Source organism: Rhincodon typus, chromosome 13 (assembly GCF_021869965.1).
Source record: "Rhincodon typus isolate 14 chromosome 13, sRhiTyp1.1, whole genome shotgun sequence".
Lineage (NCBI taxonomy): Eukaryota > Metazoa > Chordata > Chondrichthyes > Orectolobiformes > Rhincodontidae > Rhincodon > Rhincodon typus.
Genome location: NC_063344.1, coordinates 20371269 through 20394035, shown reverse-complemented (window position 1 = coordinate 20394035; position 22767 = coordinate 20371269). Strand labels below are relative to the sequence as shown.

The 22767-nt window shown below is 40.3% G+C and overlaps 1 protein-coding gene across 2 annotated transcripts in view; it reads left to right on the top strand.

Annotated features, from left to right (window-relative positions):
* abcf3 (ATP-binding cassette, sub-family F (GCN20), member 3) overlaps nucleotides 1-22767 on the top strand; it is a 93476-nt gene that overhangs the window by 56251 nt on the left and 14458 nt on the right. For both annotated transcript variants that reach the window (XM_048604258.1, XM_020510875.2), the window contains 8 exons: nucleotides 587-646; nucleotides 3143-3199; nucleotides 9554-9576; nucleotides 10149-10204; nucleotides 13953-14153; nucleotides 19281-19357; nucleotides 21092-21136; nucleotides 22258-22390. In XM_048604258.1, the coding sequence (XP_048460215.1) occupies nucleotides 587-646; nucleotides 3143-3199; nucleotides 9554-9576; nucleotides 10149-10204; nucleotides 13953-14153; nucleotides 19281-19357; nucleotides 21092-21136; nucleotides 22258-22390 (652 nt within the window). The remainder of the gene's footprint in view (nucleotides 1-586; nucleotides 647-3142; nucleotides 3200-9553; nucleotides 9577-10148; nucleotides 10205-13952; nucleotides 14154-19280; nucleotides 19358-21091; nucleotides 21137-22257; nucleotides 22391-22767) is intronic.

The window sequence follows — 22767 nt, the reverse complement described above, 5'->3', positions numbered from 1 at the left end:
GCATCAAGCTTAAATAGGGCTATTTTAAAGAAAGGCAATTAAACAGAGTTAAGGTACAGGTAAGCCTTGATCTGAATTGAGTGGTGGACCAGGATCCAGGTAGTTGCGGGTGGGGGAGCCTGTCCAAATTGCAGTCGTCATGTGGCCCTTATTGGAACTCCTGGTTAGACCAGGCATTTGGGCTGTAGCAGAGGTGCTGATTGCAGATGTGACTTGAAGTTCTAACTTGAAAGAGATTTATGTTCTCAATAAGGCTTTCTGTGAGAAGCTCGTACAGTGCTTGAGCAATCCAGTTTCATGGGGCAAAGCATTGGCATGTTGTATAATTTAATATAATTGAGAATGTTGGAAATATTGAGTGTCAGATAATTTGGCTGTTTGGATTGTAATGTATGTAAAATTGGCATTGCAAAATTATATTAGCCCAAACGATGGACAGGGCATTTTATTCCCCTTCTCTTTTCCCATAAAATTCACTAGGTATGTGCATCTCTTTTGTGCACTCCTCTTGTGTCTCGCTCCCAAACATTCCAATCCAACCATATGTATCTATATCCATATTGATAGTCTTTTTCTCAATTTTTAGGGCCTCAGTTATTCTGGCTGGTTTGGGGTTCAGTTCCAAGATGCAGCAACAGATGACCAGGTAAGGTGCTGTGTACAAATAAACCTGTTTCAGTAAGCCACTAAGTTAATATTTGTATTAGTAGAATGTCAGGCAAACAGTATATTATCAGTAACAACAAGCACTACAAGGCTGTATAACATCAGTCACAGAAACAATACTGGTTTATGTCTAGACTATTATTTTTGCAATCTATGATGTTACCGCTTCTATTATAGTTAAAATGCAGCATTTTTTTTTTTAAAAGTAAAAAGAACAACTTGTAGTTTTGTAACCTCTTTCATTACCTTAGGATTTCAGAAAGTACTTTTCAACGAGTGACGTACCCTACCAGGGTAATCATGTGATGTAGTGTCAAAATTGCAAGATTCAAATTTAGTACCAATTGATCACAGCAAGCCTTTTATTGGCACACAGCAGTGACCAAGTAGTGATTTACAGTTCCAAAATACTCGGACTGCCTTTTAGGTCACAGGAAAGTAACACATGTTGTTTGCATTTTGTTGAACTTTTTTTTTGAGCTAGGGTAGGTGCTAGGTTCGTACTAGAGTTGCATCCATCCACACAATCAAGGTGCTGCCAACTAATTTTCAAACACTTATCTTCCTTAAATTATTTTGCCTTTTCAGGGCAATTTCCTTGACTATTTGACCTAATGAATGTAATCACTCTCTTCTCCATAAGCTTCTATGATCCGCTCAGTCCTCTGCATGCATAGTTCCTGTACACTTTGTTCCAGTCAACATTTTGATGAAGCATTCTATTTTCCTCCTGTCCCTCCATCTAGTGACTATGTCCAGTTTGGTTACCATATTACTCATCTCAATGCCCAATTTAGCAAACTGTGTTTCATATTTGGCCATTACAATTCCAGCTTGCAATTTTAAACAATTTGAAGCACTTTTCTCATTTTATCCCTACATCTTGAGACACAATTCTTCTTGCTTTGTGTAATATTGATTTTTGCATCAATCCTTCATGACAAAATTCATCTGTCCTCAGGTCTGCACTTTGCAGGCATTTACAAATTAGCTTACATCTCCACATGTAACTGCTAAATAATCAGTATTGGAAATAATTTAAATAGAGCTTGTTCCGTCCACTTCCAGTCACTCAGTCATTGTTACATTTGTTAACTACGGGCGATCCCTGATGTACAAATGCCCAACTTAGGAATGCAGTCCTGTGCAGGGATGTATTAATATTTTAAATATCCAAACGTGAGCATTTCTTTGCACTTGCAGATAGCTGTTTTATATTGACTTGTATTGTGTTACAACTTGCATACAAATCAAGTCAAGAATGGGACCTGTTCACAACCTGGGGACTAACTGTCATGGCAATTGTCTGTAAAAGGTCAATGTAGCTCTCAAATTGCAGTTACTTATTAATCTTCAATGTTTCCGAGACTGCTATCCTATTTGAGCAATAAGACCTGTTCAGAGGTGTAAGTTATATTTTACCTTAGGCCAACTGCATTTCTGAAATTACTTGTATTACTCAATCTTTGAAATCTACTCAGTGTCTATCCTTGCAAACGAGCATTCAAATTTAGGCTGTTACATGGCAACTAGCATTCATCGCCCACAAATGTTAAGCAATGACCATCTCCAACGCAGGGGAACTTGACCACGTTCCTGTGACATTCAACAGTTTGCTCAATCCCCACTATCAAAAATCCTGAGGACTACCGTTGACCAGGCATTGAACTGGACCAGCCATGGCAATACTGTGACTCCAAGATTGGGTCAGAAGTTAGGAATTCTGTGGCGAACAACTCCCCTCCTGACTGACCAAAGCCTGTCTACCATCTGCAAGGCACCATTTAGAAATGTAATGGAATACAGGCCACTTGTCTGGATTGGTGCAGCTCCAGCAGAACTCAAGAACCTCAAAACCATCCAGGTCAAATGAATTTGCTTGATTAGTAACCTGTCCACTGCCTTAAACATTCAGTCTCCATCAGCAAAGCACAGTGACAGCAGAGTGTGTCAAGATGCAGTGCAGCAACTCTCAAGGTTCACCGACATTACTTTCCAAGTTTGTGATCTTTCCCACGGAGGAGGACAAGGCCATCAGATGCACAGAGTCACCACCATGTGTAAGGTTCCCTCAAAGCCATGCACCTTCCTAGTTTAGAACTGTATTGCTATTGCTTCACTGTTGCTCGCTCAAAACCCTGGAACTCATTTCCTAACAGCGGTATGGATGTCCCTATATCACACGAAATGCAACAGCTCATCTTTGCCAATTTGAGGATGATTTTGGGATGAGCAACAAATGTTGGCCCAGCCAGTGACATATCTTGGGATGAATACTTTTTTTTTTAAAAAGCATTGCATCAGCAAATGAATCAGTAAAATACTTATTAGTACATTAATCCATGATCTACCCACGGGATCCTACGAACATTCCGTATGTTCCATTTAACTTGTACAGCTCTCCTTTTTAATCATGCTAAAATTTCAAAAAGTTTTATTTTCAAATTTTGGTACTGAATTGGTGTTTATGTTTCAGGGAGTTCTCTGGAGGCTGGAGGATGAGGTTGGCTTTGGCCAGGGCACTGTTTGCCAAGTAAGTTGCTGATTCACTCTGGTCCCCAATTTGTGTTTGCTTTCTAGCCAGAAGCTAGCTGGTTGGTATATGTCAAGCTGAAATAGGGCTATTAAAGAAAGGCAACTGAACAGAGTTCAGGTACAGGTGAGGCTTGATCTGAATTCAGTGGAGGAACAGGCTCCAGGTCGTCAGGAGTTGGAAGCCTGTCCAAATAGTTGGAGTAGAAAATAGTGGATTTGTCCGGAGAAATCGATTAGCCTACCCTGAAACACAGGGAATTTAGGAGTACGTGTTGAAAGCAGGAACGTGGTGTTGAAATAGAGAATCAGCCATGATCATGTTGAATGCCAGACTAGGCTCAAAGGGCCTCCCCCTGCACCTGGATTTTGTTTTTTGAAATGCTAAAGGCCTCCTCATGCACACAGTTCCTGTGTTCTACAAAATGCTGTAAAACAGCCTACTTTTGTCTTCCATTCTCCTTGCAATAAACACCAATATTCCATTTGCCTTCTTAGTCACTTGCTGAAGCTGCACGCCAACTTTGTGATTCATGTACTCGGGCACCAATACCTCTCTGTCTTAGTTCTGCAGTTTGTCAGTTCAACAAACTCAAGCCATTAAAATAGTACACCGCTCTTGTTCTTCCTGCCAAAGTGGCCAAGTCCACATTTTCCCAAATTGTACTACATCTGCTGCTAACTTTTCACCCACTCAGTAGCCTGCCTACATGTCTTTACAAGTCACTAATACTGGCTATAAATAATTGAGGCAAATTGAAGTTTGCTAAGCCAGGAAAGACCTATTTGTTCTTACTGTTTGGCTTCCTATTATTTAACTAATTTTTTATCCATCCTGATTTGTTATTTCCTACGCCATGTGCTCATGTCTTGTCTAAGTAATCTTTGACATGGCTTTTTAAATGTCTTTAGAAATTGAAGTCCACCTTGCTTGTCCTCAAAATCTCAAAGAAGATTAGTTCAAAAACCATGTTGATGCTGTCCAATCACATTGTGATGTTCAGAATATCCTGCTATACCTTTAACAGTGGATTCTTATTACTTCCCTGTGACAGATATAAGAATAACTGGTTTCCAGCTTTCTGCTTTCTGTGGCCCTCATTTTTGAATAAAGGTTAAACAGCTATTTTTCAATCCACTTAAATCCTTTTAGGAGCTAAGTAATTTTGGAACTATTTCATGCGTCTTAAAATGTCTGCAGCCACTTCTTTTAAGACTCTTGGCTGCAGACCCTCTGGTCTTGAGGACTTGTTAGATTTTTGGTATCATAGTTTCCTCAGCACTTTTTCCCTTGATGATCATTGTTTTAAATACGCCCTTAACTTTCACCACTTGACTTCCAAGCGCTTTTGAAAAGATTTTGCAAGTCTCAGGCAGATAGAAAATACTGTTCAATTCCTCTACAATTTCCTTATTTTTTATTATCATTCCCCAGACTTATCCTCTCTCAAGAAGACCAACACTAGTTTTTGGTGCTCTTCTTTTATAATATATTCTTACTATCATGTTGCTGTCGCCAGCTGTCTTTCTGTCATGCTCTTCTCTCTCTTATTTTAGTTATTCATTGGTATTTCTTAAAATCAATCCAATCTTCTGAACTACCACTAACCTTCACAAAATTGTGAAGTACTCCTTTCAATTTGATGCTATGCTTTCATTTTCACAGAGTGATAAGTGTTTCTCAGTTTTTATTTTCCACTAGGCTGAATCTTTACTGAGTTAGGAAAATGTATTTGAAAGTCTTCCATTGCAACACCTAACTTTTAATCTCATTTTCCATTTTATTTTGGGCAGTGTGACCTTCATGCTTTGTGGTTACCTCCTTGTTTAGGTTAAAAATGAGTCATTGGCCCATATTTCTCCCCTTCATACTAAACATGAAATTCCATCATATTATCATATACAAGCTCCTGTGCCACAAGATTATTAATCCAATCTCATTGCAGATTACTTCATTTCAAATAGCCTTCTTCCTGGTTGGCTTAAGAATGTACTGCCTGAAGAAATTGTAGACTGTTTCTGGACATGTAAATGTAAATTGAAGTTACCCATAATTATTGCAATACCTTTGGAACACATCCCATTTATTTATTCCTATATACTTCATCCTGTGTAACTACTGTTAGGGGACCTATAAACAATTCCCACAAACATTTTTATTTCTTTCTTCTACTTGAGCCTACTCTACATTTTGGTCCTTTGAGTGAAATTCATTTCTCACTACTTTACCGTGGAGAAAAACATGGAAGCTAGGGAACTTGGAAATAAATAGTGATGTTTTGAAAAGAGTCCACATTACAGAAGAGGAGGTTCTGAAGTTCATAAAGGTAGATAAATCCCTAGGACCTGGTAAAGTGTAGCCCAGGGCATTGTGGGAAGCTAGGGAAGAAATTGCAGGACCCCCAGCAGAGTTATGTTTTTTTAATTGAAAGCCATGGATGAGGTGCCAGAAGCCTGGAGGGTGGCTAATGTGGGTAAGTTGTTGGAGGGGATCTGAAATACGGGAGCTACATGCATTTAGAAAGGCAGTGACTGACTAGAGATAGTCAGCATGGCTTTGTGCATGGGAAACCCGTGTCTCAAATTTAATCAATTTTTGAAGAGGTGACCAAGAAGATAGATGACTGCAGAGTGGTAGACATTGCCTACATTGACTTTAGCAATTCTGTGGTTGTGGTTCCGCATGGTAGATTTGTTAGTAAGGTTAGATCACATGGGATCCAGGGAGAGTTAGCCAACTGGATACAAAATTGGCTTGATGGTAGGGGACAGAAGGTGGTGGTAGAGGGTTGTTGTTCAGATTGGAGGGCTGTGACCAGTGGTGTGCCACAAGAATCAGTGCTGGGTCCACTATTGCTTGTGATTTATATAAACGATTTATATGAAAATATAGGAGGCATGGTTTGTAAGTTTGCGGATGACACAAAAATTGGTGGTAAAGTGGACAGTGAAGGAGGTTATGTGAGAATACAATGGGATTTTGATCAACTGGGCCGAGGAATGGCAGAATGGAATTTAATTCAGCTAAGTGCAAGGTGTTGGATTTTGGTAAAAGACAAACCGGGGAGGACTTGCACAGTTAATGGTAGGACCCTGGAGAGTGTTGTTGAACAGAGAGACCCAGGGGTGCATTTACGTGGTTCTTTCAAAATAGAATCTACCAAACAGTTAGACAAGGGTGGTGAAGAAGTCATTTGGCATATTTGCCTTCATTGGTCAGAGCATTGAGTACAAGATTTGGGACATCATGTTACAGCTGTGCAAGGCATTGGTAAGGCCATCTTTAGAGTACAGCGTACAATTCTGGTGGCCCTGCAATCGGAAGGATGTTATTAAACTGGAAAAGGTGCCAGAAAGACTTACAAGGATGTTGAACGAGAACGCATGGAAGGTTGGAGTTATAAGGATAGGCTGGGGGGTTTTTCCCCTGGAGCTTAGGAGGCTGAGGGGGTGGCCTTACAGAGGCTTATAAAATGATGAGGGGCATAGACAATGGGCGTGAAGTCCAAAACTACAAGGCCTAGTTTAAGGTGAGAGGAAGGGTCACCGGACCCGAAACATTATCTCTGATACTTTCTCCTTGGATGCCGCCAGACCTGCTGAGCTTTTCCAGCAACTTCGGTTTTTGTTCCTGATTTACAGCATGCACAGTTCTTTCAGTTCCTCTGACTCTCTCTCTGACTCTCTCTCTCTCTCTCTGACTCTCTCTCTCTCTCTCTCTGACTCTCTCTCTCTCTCTCTGACTCTCTCTCTCTCTCACTCTCTGACTCAATGGCTTAGATTAACAGAGCTTCCCCACAATTCTTTTAGCTTTGTGTTTTTGAAATGTCAGATAACATCAGTATTCAGGTGCCAGCATAGTCGTCCTCCACGTGTCTCTATATTCATTTCCACGTGTACTAACAACTCGTTCACTTTGTTAAAAGTGCTGAGTGCATTCAGATACAGAGCCTTTAAAGTTTGCTGTTTGTTTTTTTTGTAACTCGTGGCCATATCTGTTTGTGCACTCCTAATTTCTATTTAAATCACTCATGGGATGTGTTGCTGGCTGAGCCAGCATTAATTACCCATCCCAAGCTGTCTTTGAGAAGCTGATCGTGAGCTGCTGCCATACTCTGATTAACCTTTTCCATATCTCTCGTTTCCTATTACTTCAATGTTTGCCTTTAATTTTTGTACATTTTCTCTCACCCGATGCCTCCTCCCCACTCCCCAGCCCTGTTATTTAGCGTAAAGCCCCCCCTAGCACCCAAGCTAAATGACCTGCAAGAACTGTTATCCCAGTGGTGCAGCTCCCATTTTCCCCAGTACTGGCATCAGTATCCCATGAATCAAATCCCATTTCTTTCATACCAACCTTCAAGCCATGCATTCATTTCCCCAATCTTATTTACCCTTCGCCAAATGTGTCATTTGGTAGGCAGAAGAAGCCCTCTCAGTCCTACCCGGCATCATTGCTGCAATCTTTTTGCTTGCTTAGGTATTCCTTTCCTCCACATCCTCAAACAAAATGTGATTAGTAAAGCTGGGAAGTTCCCCTCTTGTCTTAATGACCTAACGTGCAAGTTTCAGGAAACATGGGGACCAGTTTTACTCTCCCTATATTGGGTGGGATAAACTTACTGAGGGAGAAAATATGAAAGGGTCAAGCATCCCTGAAAGTGAATAAATTCAAGACCTAGATGATGAGTCCCAAGACGCTACAACAAAGTAAGGAGACAGTGGAGGCTTTAATCATCATTTTTCTGATTCTTTCTGGATTTCTTGTGGTGTTGGAGGATAGCTAATGAATGTACTGTCGTTGGAAGAGGCAGAAACTGTAAGTATAGCTAGTCAGCATCACCTAGTGGGGTAATCAGGAAGCATTGAGAGACTGTGTATTCATCATCGTTTATAAGTCTCTGATTAAGTTGTGTTTCACAGTGGAGTTTGTTCGATATAGTAACACGGAAGGTGAATGTGCTTTTGATGTAATCTTCAAAGATTTTATCAAGGCTTTTGATGTCCTGTGTTCCAGACTGGTCTGCAAAGTTACCGCTGATAGGATCAGAGGGAAAATAACAAGTTAGATCGAAAATTTGCTACATATCAGGGAGCAAAAAAATAAAGGTCATGGTAATGCTCTATAACCTTGGAATCAAGAGTAAGCCCTTGGATTGAGTTCCTTATAGCTCAAGTAGTGATACAGTTCTACTCCTATTTCACCAAGTATGCAGTTTCAGCAGAGAGAACATTTCGTTTGTTACTTTGAGGAAAGATTGGGCTGGCTGGATTTTGTTTTTACATGTTGAACAGACAAGGCTGATGTGGATTCAGTTGAAATATGTAAAATTGAGGTGAAGGATGTATTTACCTTTGCACAGATAAGTAAGAACATTAGATTTAAAGGAATTGAGAATACTTTTCTGCAAAGTGTGATAGGGGGTCTGGAACTCACGACCTGAAAATGTCATAACACACGCCAGAAACCCTCATCACATTTCAAAGATAATAGGATATGCAATTGATGCCATAACTCAGAATACAGGTCAGTTACAGGAAGATGAAATTAAACTGGGATGAATGGCTTCTTCTCATGTTGCAAATTTTCTGTTTTCAGTTGTACAAAGTACTAGCTAAACTCTGCCAAGATCCCTCATGTACAAGGTTCCAATAGTATAGGTGTTGTGTGACTGGGCTTAATCTAGAAAAGTCCAGCATGGTGGACTGTGGACTGTGAATTTGAATTGTTCATAGAAGTAAAAACCTGCGTAAAGCTACAATAAAAGGCTGGTATCAGTAAAATTGACTCTGAAGTCATTGGAATGGTCTGATAACCCAGCTGGTTCAATAGTGTCCTTTAGGAAATGAATCCTGCCATCCTTCTGATTTGGCTTTGATGTGACTCCACTTTCCTGGAGCTGCACCCAATGGACCCATGCTATTGGACCCACACTATAAAACCTCCTGTTGACTACAATTATGCAGGAAAAAATGTAATAGCAAGGAGAGTAGTGCTGAATTAATTATTATGAAGTGAACCAGCTGTTTAACAGTCTGTTCATAGAAAGACATTTATGCTTGGTGCTACCATACAGCATCAAGGAATAAACTCTTTCCTATAATTTAATAGTGCACTTGATACCTCAACTTGCTCTGCCTTTTTGTTGTTTTTAGGTTTTTGCTGATAACTGCTCTTCTAAAACTGCTGAATCTTAGAGCTTGGTCAGCCAGGCAAGCCATAGCAACTCTGCTTGTCGTCAGGTTGAGATCAGGCTTCAAATTCGGGCCCATTTAGAACTGGAGTGAGCAGTTTGATCTCAATTTAGATAATTGACAAATGATTGTGTGTTTTTACATTTTCTCTCTTTCTCAGGCCGGATCTTTTGTTACTAGATGGTAAGTTAATCACACTGATATTCATATAGCACCTTATTGCATCATTTTAGTGCTGCAGAACTCTTGACATTTAATGAATTGGGTTGAAGGGCACTTACTCTAATTAGTGCTGCGTGTACTATCCGACTAGTACTTGGAGTAGAATTGCCTTAAAATCTTAGTTGTTTTTCTGTAAGTACCGTCATACATTTGATGGTACATTGGCTTGCATTGCTGTAATGGTAGAACACTTGCACCTGTAGTCCTCATGCACACCTTATACTGTTGAGGGGCCGGGTCTTCCACACTTTACCCCAAATCCAAGAGGATTGTGCAGTGAAGAATTTCTCTGGAAAAGGCCAGTGAATACAGCCTTGTCTGCAGGGGAGATTCTTGAAAAATCTTGTGTTAAATCTTTGTACAGTCCTCTCTTAGAATACGTGAAGAATGAATAAGTGAGTTCTCTAATTGATAAAAAGAGCTATTGTTTGACTGCAACATGCAAGCTTATTCAAATACTGTTAAATTTGATTTGTTTGTGAAATCTTTCAATGAAACCAATAAAGTTCATCTAAATAATTTCTTGTTGTTAGAACCTACAAACATGTTGGATGTGCGAGCCATCCTATGGTTGGAAAACTACCTACAGGTGAGTCCTTGATTGGTTCCAGGATAGAACGCTATCTGATTATGCATTATGTTCCCTTCAGTACACACTCTCAAAAGTAAAACATTTAATTATTTCTCACTGAGAATTGGTGCATTTGTGTTGTGCTGTTGAATTTCTTTACAGTTTCTAAAATGTATTGTGGCCACCTCACCCTCACTGCTCTTCCTCACCTCCATGTTAAATTTGCACAGGGTAATCAGCAGTTGCTCAGAATCAGTTGATGACTTCTGTTGGGTGTGATAAATCATCAGATGACTAAGGGATCACAATTTTAGATTCACAAGTTTCACTGCAGTTGTTGTGTGGCGAAAAAGAATTCGCAGTCCTGAGTTGGTTACTTTTTCTTTCCTGTGCTGCTGCAGTTCATTCTCACGGTCAAGTTGCTGTGGTTGACACTATGATGATTTATGTGGAGCCATGTTGGGCATTCAGTGGCTTTCTCCTTCCAGTCAGTGGCTTCCATGTTTTAGGGCAATCTTGAACATATAAGTATACCTTTTCATTTGGCTGCCCTTTTGAGTGTGGTGAACAGAAATCTGAATGACAAGAAACTGCCAACAGATGCATCCAAATGCAATGGTCTGTTCACTTGAAATTGTTCTTCAGGCATAGGGCTTCGATGCCATCAGACTCAGCTTCGTGGAGAATGCCACATATGTCAAATAGTCCTCCCATTGATCTTCAGGTATTATGGGTACTACTGGTGAAAACTCTGAAGGATCTTAATATGACGTGGACAGATGGTGAAGGTTCCACTGTGGTAAAAGAGGGTGGCCAACACTGCAATCTGCACACATTGCAGATAGAATGTGTAAGGCCAGCCAGGAATGTTGAAGAGAGTGCAAAGGTAACAAAAGTGGAGTTAGAGGTTTCAGCAGCAGATGAGCTGAACAGAGGCAAAGTTGAGTGAAGTCACTGATACAAGTAGGCAAAATCAGTAACAATGTGAATATGGTGGTTGGAAATATTGACACCGAAGTAGTGAATGATTTAGTTCAGCCTGCAATTGAGGACAGCATGTGTGACATATGCCAAGGACATTGGCTTTTGCCTTCTCAAAATATTGCTGAAAGAAAGATCTCATTTCATACCAGGTACATATTTGGCAGGTGATGGTGAGGGTTGATGATCAAGAGGGAGGTGATAGTGAAGTAGAGCCAGATGTTATCAGTATCCAGTTGAAAAGTAACTATTTTAAATGATTTTGATAAAGGGCAACACGTGAATTAGAAAAAGAAAGGAACCGAGGATTGAGACTTGTTGAATGCCAATGGTAATGGTAGAAGTGAAAAGAGAAGCTGTTGGCGATGATTCTTTGGCTCAGAGTCAGTACGTAAGAGTAGATTCAGATGAGGGCAATCTTAGTCTACTGGATGTTGATAGATGGCATTGGAAAAGAATATTGTGGTCTCTTATGGTAAAACTGCAGATGAGAAGGGTGAGGAGGTATATCCTTTTTGACTTGGATTAGAGCTGATCTAAAATGGTTGCTGGAGTGTAAACCTACATGTAGGAATTCAACCAAAGTTACTGGAAACAAGAAACATGGAGTTGGAACATTCTGAAGAATTTTGGAGTGCAAGTTAAGGTTGGAAATGTGGCTCTGGATTGCAAAAGATTGAGATGGCTAAGGAAAAACCGTCTTGAACGATGGTAGGCAGTATCTGAGGAAAGATGTCTGTTAACAGTATCAGCTATGGGACCAGAAAGGTCTCGTGCCTGCATGAATGTTTTCCCATCTTAAAAGTGCGATATGGAAGATTATTTTAGGGCAAGTGTGTACTTGTTCAAAAGTAAAACTAGCATTTATATTGCACTTGAGTAACCTGAAGCACTTGAAGAGCTTTATGGGCACATTCAATTGCTTTGAAGTATATTTGTAGTAGACAAATGAAGCAGTCATTTTGCATAAAATGAGCTATGTGAAGAATGGCAATTATTTTTGGTTTTTGTTAAAGGAACATAATTTATTAATAATTGAGTATGTCTGGCCTTAATTCTCTGCTGGAACAGGCAGATGGGGCCTTGCTTTCTTGTCTCATTCAAAGGCCGACATTCCTAAAATGCAGAACTGCGCTATTGTCTCTCAGAAAGGGGCTTAAATAGACAGCAAGAGACACAATCAGACAATGGGTTATGATGGGAAGAAGAATGAAATGTTATAATCACAAAGTGCAAGAGCTTTGTCCGGGCCTTTTATTGTGTTTACATCATTTAGATAGAAAACTCATTTTATTATCTGACAAGCAAAATCTCTTGAAGACAAATATGCTTGTTGCTGGAGAATAATACATTAGGCAATTTGACTGTGGGGGGAAGTGAGAGACTTTGAACCCAGTCTACACAATTATGTGCTGAATATGCAAAGCTGACATTAATAGAAGCAGTGAATTTGAATGAAATAGGCTAGGATTGTAATGTTAAGCATTTTGCGGCACGTCTCTGATATGCTGCTCATAGCTGTTAGACACACGTTCAAACAATAGCACTACCTGCGTGTAAGTAAAATAAATTGCTGTGTTGAGTTGTTTGGTGCTCATACATTAATAGGATTGCAGGATGTTTTATCTTGGAGCTTAAAGGCCTCAATAAAAACTAAATAAATTTGATCATCACATCATGAATTGCATTGTTCAATAATAAAACACAGCAAGTGTGTAAGTGTCTGTCTTAGGAATGACCATCAATAATGAAGGAATTGAAAAAAATAAGGCTTCCATTTATATACTGCCTTTCATGATTTTGGTATGTCTGTGTTTTCTTGCCAATGAAGTACTTTTGAAGTTGTTGTTATTGTAATATAGGGAGATGTCATTTTTGATTGAGTTGATCACCCTTGCTCAACCCCTTTCTTTGCATAGAGAAACAGATTCACATTATTTCCCTGAAATGACATGAGAAAATCTTGTGTACTGAAAATGGACTTGTTAGGTGATTTTAGAATGCAGTTGATAATCAAGCACGCAGTAGAGAAGGTGTTAAAATAGGAGTGAGTCCAGATGGAGTCAATAGGGGGGAAACTGCTTCCATTGATGAGAAGGACCAAAAACCATAGGACACTGCCATAAAAGTGAATGCACAAGAACTAAGTGTGATAACTAACAGTAACTAGAGAAAAAACATAAGTGGCTGGGATCTAGAATGTATTGCTATAAAGTACGGTGGAGGCAGGTTCCAGGAGAGGGGATGGCATAATGTTATTGCCATTGGGCCAGTGACCCAGGTAATGTTCTGGAGACTTGGGTTCAAATCTCACTATGGAAAGTGATGAAACTTAATTTTTTTTAAAGAAGAACTGGAGTTAAAAGCCTAATCATGGCCATAAAACTATGATCGATCCATATTTAGCCATGTGACTCCAGATCCAGAGCAATGTTGTTGGCTTTTAACTGTACCCTGGGCAATTAGGGTTTGGCAATGTCACCAATGTCTGTATCCCATGGCAATTTGTTAAGCACCTTTAGGAGAAAATTTACAGAGTTGAGGAATGGAACTAACTGATCTGCTCTTTCAGAGATCCTGCATGGATACAACTCCTAACTAGACTCCTTCCATGATGTAACTGCTTTGAGAACCTCAAAACACTTCATTCTAAGAGACCTTATTCATTGAAATTCTTTGGCTGAATTGGCTCTTGCCGTGCAACAGAGTGTCTGTTTAAGGCAAAAGTCGCTGGTGTATTGGGTGCAAAATGACTTATCTGCTGAAACTTGTGTTCTTTGTTTAGACCTGGCAATCCACTATCTTGGTGGTGTCGCATGATCGCAACTTCCTAAATGCCGTGGCGACCGACATTGTTCATTTGCACTCTCAGCGCCTGGAAACCTACCGGGGTGACTATGAAAACTTTGTAAAGACCAAAGAGGAAAGATTGAAAAATCAGCAGCGCGAGTACGAAGCTCAGCAGCAGTACAGAGAGCACATACAGGTACATATTCACCATAGCTGGCAAAGAATCAGGGCATCTGGCTTTGAGTTTCCTTGAGATTTATGCTCTGAGACATGCCTAGGGTCTGCATAAACTCGTCAAGACCATAAAACTTGGAAGCAGAAGGAAGCCATTCAGCCCATCAAGTCTGCTGTGCTATTGGATAAGACCATGACTGATCTGAATCCTCAACTCCCCTGTCCTGCCTCTTCCCCATACTCCATGATTCCTTTTACTAGGTAACCAAGTGGGCAGCAGTGAATGGTGACTTTATGTACTTTTTGCTACACTTCTGTATTCCTATACTTCGTACATGTGAGAAATAAATTACTACTACTATTTCCTTCTCATTAAAAATCTATATATCTCAGTCTCTCATATTCTTAATGATCCAGTCTTGACAATTCTCTGTGGTAAAGAATTCCACAGATTCACTACCCTTTGTGAGAGGAGAAATTCCTCCTGGATTGTGGAGTAGGTAGACTGCTTGCAGGTAAAAGGACGTCTGACAAGTGGGAGGTGTTCAAGGGTGCGATCACGAGTTCAGAGGCATTTTGTTCCTGTTGGAGTAAAGGGTAAGGCTTGGAGCATTCTTGAGAGAAATCAGGAAGGCAAAGAGGGGATATGAGATAGCATTGGCAGATAAGGATAATCCAAAGAGATTCTACAAATATGTTAAGAGCAAGAGGGTAACTAGAGAGAGGGTTGGGCCTCTTAAAGGTCAAGGAGGTCATCTTTGTGTTGAACGCCAGGAGATGGGAGAGATAGTAAATGAATATTTCGTGTCAATTTTTACCGTGGAGAAAGAAATGGAGTGTAGAAAATGCAGAGAAATAAACTATGTTTTTAAAACAGTTCACGTTGCAGAAGAGGAAGTTTGGAAGATCTTTGAGAATATCAAGGTGGTTAAGTGTCTGGGCCCAAATCTAATGTATCTTAGAATGTTGTGGGAAGTAAGGGAGAAAATTGAGACCCCTTGCAGAAATACTTACATCAACTATAACTACGAGTGAGGTGCCTGATGACTGGAGGGTGGCTAATGTTGTACCTTTGTTTAAGAAAGGTTGTAAGGAGAAACTGGGGAACTATAGGCCTGAGAGTCCAACTTTGTGGGTAAATTGTTGGAGGTGATTATAAAAGATGGGATTTGTGGACATTTAGAAAGGCAAAAATTGATTAGGGATAGCCGGCATGCTTTTGTGCGAGGAAAATCATGTATCTCAAACATGATTGAGTTTTTTGAGGAAGTTACCAAAAAGGTCGATGGCAGAGCAGTAGACATTTGTTTGGATTTTAGTAAAGCCATTGACAAGGTTCTGCACGGTAGACGAGTTAGTAAAGTCAGGTCACATGGGATGTAGGGTGAGCTTGCCAATTGGATATGTAATTGGCTTAACGGCAAGAGTCAGTAATGATGGAGGGACAACAAGCTGCAGGGCAGGATGAACACAGCAGGCCAAGCAGCATCATGGAGGGTTGCTATTTGGACTGGAGGCCTGTGACCAGCTGTGTTCCAGAGGGATTGGTTCTGGGTCCTCTTTTGTCATTTATATAAATGATTTGGATGAGAATATAGAAGGTGTGGTTAGTAAGTTTGCAGATGACACCAAAATTGTAGACAGTGAAGAAGGCTTTCTAAGATTAGAAAGGGATCTTGATCAAATGGGTCAATGGGCTGAAGAGTGGCAGATGGAGTTCAATCTGGATAAATAAGTGGTATTGCATTTTGGTACAACAAACAAGGGTGGAGCTTATACAATTAATGGTACGGCCTTGGGTAGTGTTGTAGAACAGATGGACCTAGGGGTACAGATACATAATTCTTTAAAGTTTGTATCTCACATAGACATGATTAAAAAGGCATTTAGTTGCTTACCTTCATTGCTCAGTACTTTGAGTATAGGAGTTGGGATGTTATGTTACGGACCTTAGTGAGTCCTCTTCTGGAATAATGTGTCCAGTTCTGGTTGCCCAGTTATAGGAAGGATACTATCAAGCTGGAGAAGGTTCAGAAGACATTTACCAGCACGTTGTTGGGAATGGAAGGTTTGAGTTGTAAGGATAGGCTGGGACTTTTTTCACTGGAACATAGGTTGAGAGGTGACCTGATAGAAGTTTATAAAATGAGAGATATAGATAGAATTGATGGTGGTTGTCTTTTCCCTAGGATAGGGAATTTCGAGAGTAGGCGGCACATCTTAAGGTGAGAGGAGAGCGATTTTTAAAAAAAACTGAGGCAAGGTTTTAACGTAGAGGGTGGTTCGCGTGTGGAATGAACTTCCTGATGATTTGGTGGATGTGGGTACAATTCGAATGGTTAAAAGACATTTATATGAATAGGAAAGGTTTGGAGGGCTATGGGCCAAGACCAGGCAGGTGGGACTAGTTTAGTTTGGGATTCTGTTCAGCATGGACTAGTTGGACTGAAGGGTCTGTTTCCATGCTGTATGACTGCATGACTCTATCTACACCACAGAAAAGGCTCTTCAATCTATCAAGTCTGTGCTGGTCAGAAACAACTACCTAACTATCCGGTCCCATTTTCCATCACGTGGCCCATAATCTTGTGCGCCTTGACATTGCAAGTGTGCATCTAAATGCTTCTTAAATATTGAAGGTTTCTGCTTCCACCCTTACAAAGAATGAGTTCCAGTTTCCTAACACCCTCTAGGTGAAAAGCTTTTTCTTCACACCCCTCTAAACTTCCTGACTCTTCGTCTATGCCCTTTGATTATTGATCCATCAAGGGCAGAAGTTTCTTGTGTACCCTGTTCATGCCCCTCAATTTTATATATCTCAATCATGTCCCTTCCCAGTCTCCTGTGCTGTAAGGAACAGCACTCTAGTCTATCCAATCTCTCTTGATAATTGTAACTCTTTCCCCACCATCCCACACTCCGCACCCTCCTCTTTTCCACCACCACCCCCCCCGTTCCCTCCCCCCACACCCCCCAGGCACCATTCTGATAGATCTCCTCTGCACACCGTCCAGTGCTATCACATCATCTGTGTCTTAAATGAGTGTGCCCTTACTCGGAGATTAAGGCCTCTAGTCCAAGACACTCCTAGAAGGAGACACAACCGCTTCGTGTCTATGCTGTCAAGTCTCCTCAAAATCTTTTTGTTTCAGTAAGTCACATGTTTTTAAGATTGTGTATCTTGTAAAGCAAATTACTTTTTCAACTGAGGTGGTTCTGTTTTCTAACTTGTGAATATCTTTGTTACTTTAGTTCAACACAACTTAAAAGTTGAGATATTTCCTCATTTGAGGTTCTTAAAACATGTTGTACGTGAGGTGCATATTGTGGGGGTCGGTGGTGGTGTGCATGATTGAAAGTAACTATTGACATTGGAGCATGGATGTCATCTTAACCTGCAGTGGTGCATGTGCAAGTAGTTCAAGACCATTGTGTGGAGCGATGTCATCTTGCTGTAATTTTTTTTCTTAAAAAATATCTCCCTTGGGCGGAGTAGTATTTGAGTATTCCAGTGTGGTGCTGGCTTGTACATACTAAAAGGCCCAGGTTAATCCCTCAGTTTCTGTTTGTACTGGCCAATCTTACTTTACATAAACAATTGGGATGTTAAATCGGCCACACTGCCTTTTGCCCTGTTCAAGAGGGAATAGAATGGTCAGCTCTGATCACTGCCACAGAAAAGTAGCTAAAAGGTTTGAAGCCTGGATGACAGGATCAGATCTCCCACCTGTAATGCCAATCACCCTTCTCCTTGTTTTTTCTCTTGCACCTCCGACTTGCACTCCATTCCTGAATAGCTTGGTGACTGTTGATGGTGAATTCAACATAACAGAAAGCACTTGTTGGATTGTAATCCAGTCAAAACTTTTGGTTGAGATGGAACAAAAAAAGTAACGGGTGATTTGCTGAGCAGTACTTTCACATTCTGATTTATTTCCATTTCATCGTTATCCTTGTATGATTCTAATATGTTTTAAACACTGCCTCAGCAATCTTACAGACCATTTAATTGCAGCACTGGATGGTGGGATTTGCTGGGAGCAGTACAGTAAATTGTGTCAAGCTGATGTAGGACTTTCATTAGTTTTCCTATGCCGTGAGGATCTAATATTTACTCTTGGGGCCAATGTAAAAAGTATTACTGATCTTCATAATTTGAAATCTAACTGTTGTGTAAAACCTAAGTAATGCAGGGATGCAGTACTGGTGGGTACAGGTCTGTCACTATATAAAACCAAGGCTCAGTACTGCTGGGGACAGACTGTCATTGTATAACACTGGGGTACGGTACTGGTGAGAATGGGTCTGTTGCTATTTAACACTGGGTTGCACGACTGCTGAAGACAAGTCTGTCCTTAGTAGCTCTGGGGATACAGTACTGTTGGGTAGAAGTCTGTCATGACACTTTTCAGTAATAAAATGATTGTGTTTAGATACAGAGAAATGATTCCCTCTGCTGGTGAATCTAATATAAAAAGAAAGCACAATTCTTAGTTAATCATTCATGAAGTACCTTTCCAACAAATGGTGTTGGGAATCTGGAATCCTCCCTTTTGACACTTGCTGATTGGGTGGGGCTGCCTCGATTGAAAATTTTGAGGAGAAAGAGTATCAATGGGTATGGGGGGGAAAGTTGGATTTGTGGACTGAGGTATAGATCAGCTATAGAATAGAATAGAATCCCCAGTGTGGAAACAGGCCATTCGGCCCAACAAGTCTGTACCAACCTTCCGAAGAGCATCCCACCCAGACCCCTCCCCCTACTCTTAGCCTGTAACCCTGCATTTCCCATGACTAACGCACCTAACGTACACATCCCTGAACACTCTTGGTTATTTAGCATGGCCAATCCACCTAACTTGCACATCTTTGGACTGTGGAAGGAAACCAGAGCACCCAGTGGAAACCCATGCGGACACAGGGAGAACATGCAAACTCCATACGGTCATCAAAGGGTGGAGTTGAACCCAGATCCCTAATGCTGTGAGGCAGCAGTACTAACCACTGAGCCACCATGCCGCCCTATATGAATGGTGGAGTAAACTCTCGGAGCTCCAAAGCATTCCTGTTACTGTGTTGAGAGCCTGAATATTTGTGAAATCAAGGAGTTCGTTTTGTTTTAATTGTCTAATCTTTTTGAACCTGTTAGGTGTTCATAGACAGATTCCGATACAATGCCAACAGAGCTTCTCAAGTACAGAGCAAGTTGAAACTGCTGGAGAAACTGTAAGTATTGGATGTTCTGGTAATGAATGTCAGAAAGACAATTTACGAATATGGCACTGTGGCTGAGTATTCAGGCTTATTGTTCTTTGCATCTGACTTCATTTCGACTGCTTCAGATGCAAAGTTAGTTGTTGGGGACTTGAAGCTTAAGGTTCACGTGTTTTGAAGGTCTAGTTTACAAAACACACTAAGTGCTAGAATAAAAACGAAGTACCGCAGATTCTGGAGATCTAATAAAAACAAACTGCTGTAGAGCTTGACTGGGCTGGCAGCCCAGAGAGAAAAACAGTTACCATTTTGTCCAATATAACTGCACATAATGGATATTGCTGCTTTGGTCCATTGCTTCAATGCAGTGATCACAGTTCTGTGGTTGAGGCAGAGTTTAAGTAACATGTTGTCCTTAATTAACTGTTGAAGGGCAATTAGTTCATACACTGGCAATGAAACAACTTTTTGTCCAACTTATTAAAAAAAAATCTTGTAAATTGTTAATCTCAATTCTATTGTGCAGGGAGACCACAATCTTGAAACCTCAATTCCAATGTTTTATTAATCTTTATTTTGTGTTGCTAGGGTAGGATATGTTGCAGAGCCAGTATAAAGCAGCCTATGTTTCTTATGACTTCGGATATCCACTCTAAATTCAGGTTAGCTGTGTATCAGACCCCAGTTAAAGCCTAACTGTATCCGATCAGCAAAAAGAGGTATCTTCTGAGGGTATACAATCCATTTCAGTGACAACAGGTGGAATGAAGTATTATCTGTGCTGTTATATTGGAGTGAGTCCTTAACCAAATGATAGCTATCGTGCAGTCAAATGATACAAGGTACAAGCCCTATTTCAGTTGTGAAGAGGAATTTTGCCTGAAACGCTAAATACTTTATCCAAGAATGTGTGCCATGCCGTGGTATTTTGTGCTCACAGGATAATAGTGCTGGGCTTATATTTCCCTGCTCCACACCTTTTACAGGTTCTGAGTCATCATCAGTATGAATGTAGTTATGTAAACTGTGTTGGGAAATTGCAAGTGAGTTTATTCTCTGCTGGTGGACCAACTTGGTCGCAATCCCAAGATGCTGAAATTCCCTCCCGAACAGCACAAGTACTTGCACACAACTACAGCAGCTCAGAGAAGCAACTCACCAATACCGTCTCAATGTCAGTTAGACTTGAACAATAAATACTGGCTTTGCCACTAGCACTCTCATCCTGAAAATGAATGCAAATGGATTTAAACTTGTGTATTTCTGGTATCCTGTTTCAATATTTTGGAAGTATAAATTGCTGATTTATGACATGGCACAACAGCTGAACAAGCATCTTAAACACAAGATATTTTGTAGACTTTTTCTATATTAATCCATCTCAAGCCAAAAGAAAGGAATCTTAAGTCTTGAAATTCTTTTCAGAAGTTGCAGTGTTTAAAATTTTATTTTTAAAACTCAAGTTTTGCAATTATTAAGAATGTACAGCATATAACTTTTAATTCAGATCAAAGTTCCAAACTACAAAATGCTAGAGGTGATCAGATGGTGTAAGGAAGGCAGGTTATTGTTTTAGATGGAATCTCTGACGATCTTAAACAAAGGGTCCACCTTCACTTCTAATTTGCTTTTCTTGAGACTTTGACCTATAGTGAATGTCTGGATTTAATTTTGCAATTGTGTATTTGGGTTATGTAATTGTTTTTCACGTATCTTGAATTTCTCTTCATTGTTTCATTCCTTCAGGCCAGAGCTGAAACCTCTTGAAAAGGAACTGGAGGTGACTATAAGGTTAGTTTGGCACAATGAAATCATGGAGTGATGCAGCATACAAGTAAGTAATTGTGTTTACGCTGGGGCATTTGAAAATCCACTCCGAAAGCCTGTAAAAGCTGGTGCATTGGGTGAAAATTAAGACATAGCTTTCTATGTGGCAGGCAAGAAATGGACCACTAATATCTGCAATACAGCTGGCTTCAAACATGAGTCAAAGATTGCAGTTATTCCTCTGTTTCAGTTGCATAGAGAAAAATTGAATGCTTGCATAGAGGATATTGGAGCTACTTAGAGTCAGACTTTGTGCTGAAAGACCTCTTTCAGTGCTGTAAAATGTGTCTGTGCTGGTCATCAAACATTCATCTATTCTGACCTTGTCTTCCAGCACTTGGCCTGCAATCTTGTATGCTATGGCATTTCAAGTGTCGTTCCACATAGTTCTTTAATGTCTTGAGGCTATATCATGGAAAATCTCTTCTACACCTCTCTGTAATCATGTCCTTCCAATAGTATAGTTACTGGAACTGCACAGAGGACTTGGAGGATTTGGGTTGACAGCACCAATTGCAAACTAGTCAGGTGTTGTGAGAAACAGCTAAAATTAGATGGTTAGCCATGAGAAGGAAAGTGAGGAATTAGCGGAGAGGGTTTGTTAAGTTGAAGAGAATTAAGTTTCAAAATAAATGACCAAGGAAGGCCATGTTGTATGAAAAGGGCTGTGATGACTAGGTGTGCTTCTGGTGAATGCAGTAATTAAGAAATATTGTACGCAGGTAGGAAGGAATGAAGAATATGATGAGCAGGTGTGTTGGTGGAGTTGAAATCTGTTTTGAAAGGTGCAGTTGGTTGAACTGAACAGCTTTTCTCTTTACCGAAAAAATCTTTTCATAATGTCATAATATAGTAAAGCATTGATTTGTAATTTGTTCAGTTGCTGTGTGGGACATGGCATGTTATTGCTAAAGCTTTGAAAAGTGAAGGAAGACAGAACAGGACATGTTATTTTAATTTACTAATGTCTTCCCCCCCCCCCCCCCCCCCCCATGGTGTAAAGTATTACACTTACTTTGTTAGTGATTTGACATGCATTGTGTTCCCTGTGTGCACTGAGATTCTATAATTGTGTTCCTCTGCAGATTTCCTGACAATTTTGAGAAGTTGTCCCCTCCAATATTACAGTTGACTGAAGTGGACTTCAGCTACTCCCCTGAGCATCGCATTTTTGTAAATCTGTCTGTGTCAGCTGACCAGGACTCGCGGATTTGCATTGTATGTATGGTTTTTCCCTTATTTTTGTATCCATCTTAAAATTTGCAGTGTTTTTTGCTTGACTAAGGATAGCACTTGCCTCTTAGTTTGAATGTCCATTGTTCTCCTGCAGCCAAATGATTATATTTCTGCAAACTATTCACTGCATATAGACTATCGGATACACATCTGCAAACATACATCCTGCCTGGGGTTCCCAGCATTTTCTTTAAGACAGGCTAGTGCTGCAGCTGCAATGACTGGCATCAGTTCCCTTGGGCATAGTTCAAGTACCTGCTTCTGTCTGTTGCCCTGATTGAAGAGTCAGTGCAGGAAAGGGCAAGATAGGGGATGCAATAGTAATGACTAAGAATGTGATTCTTCACAGAGTCAAAAAG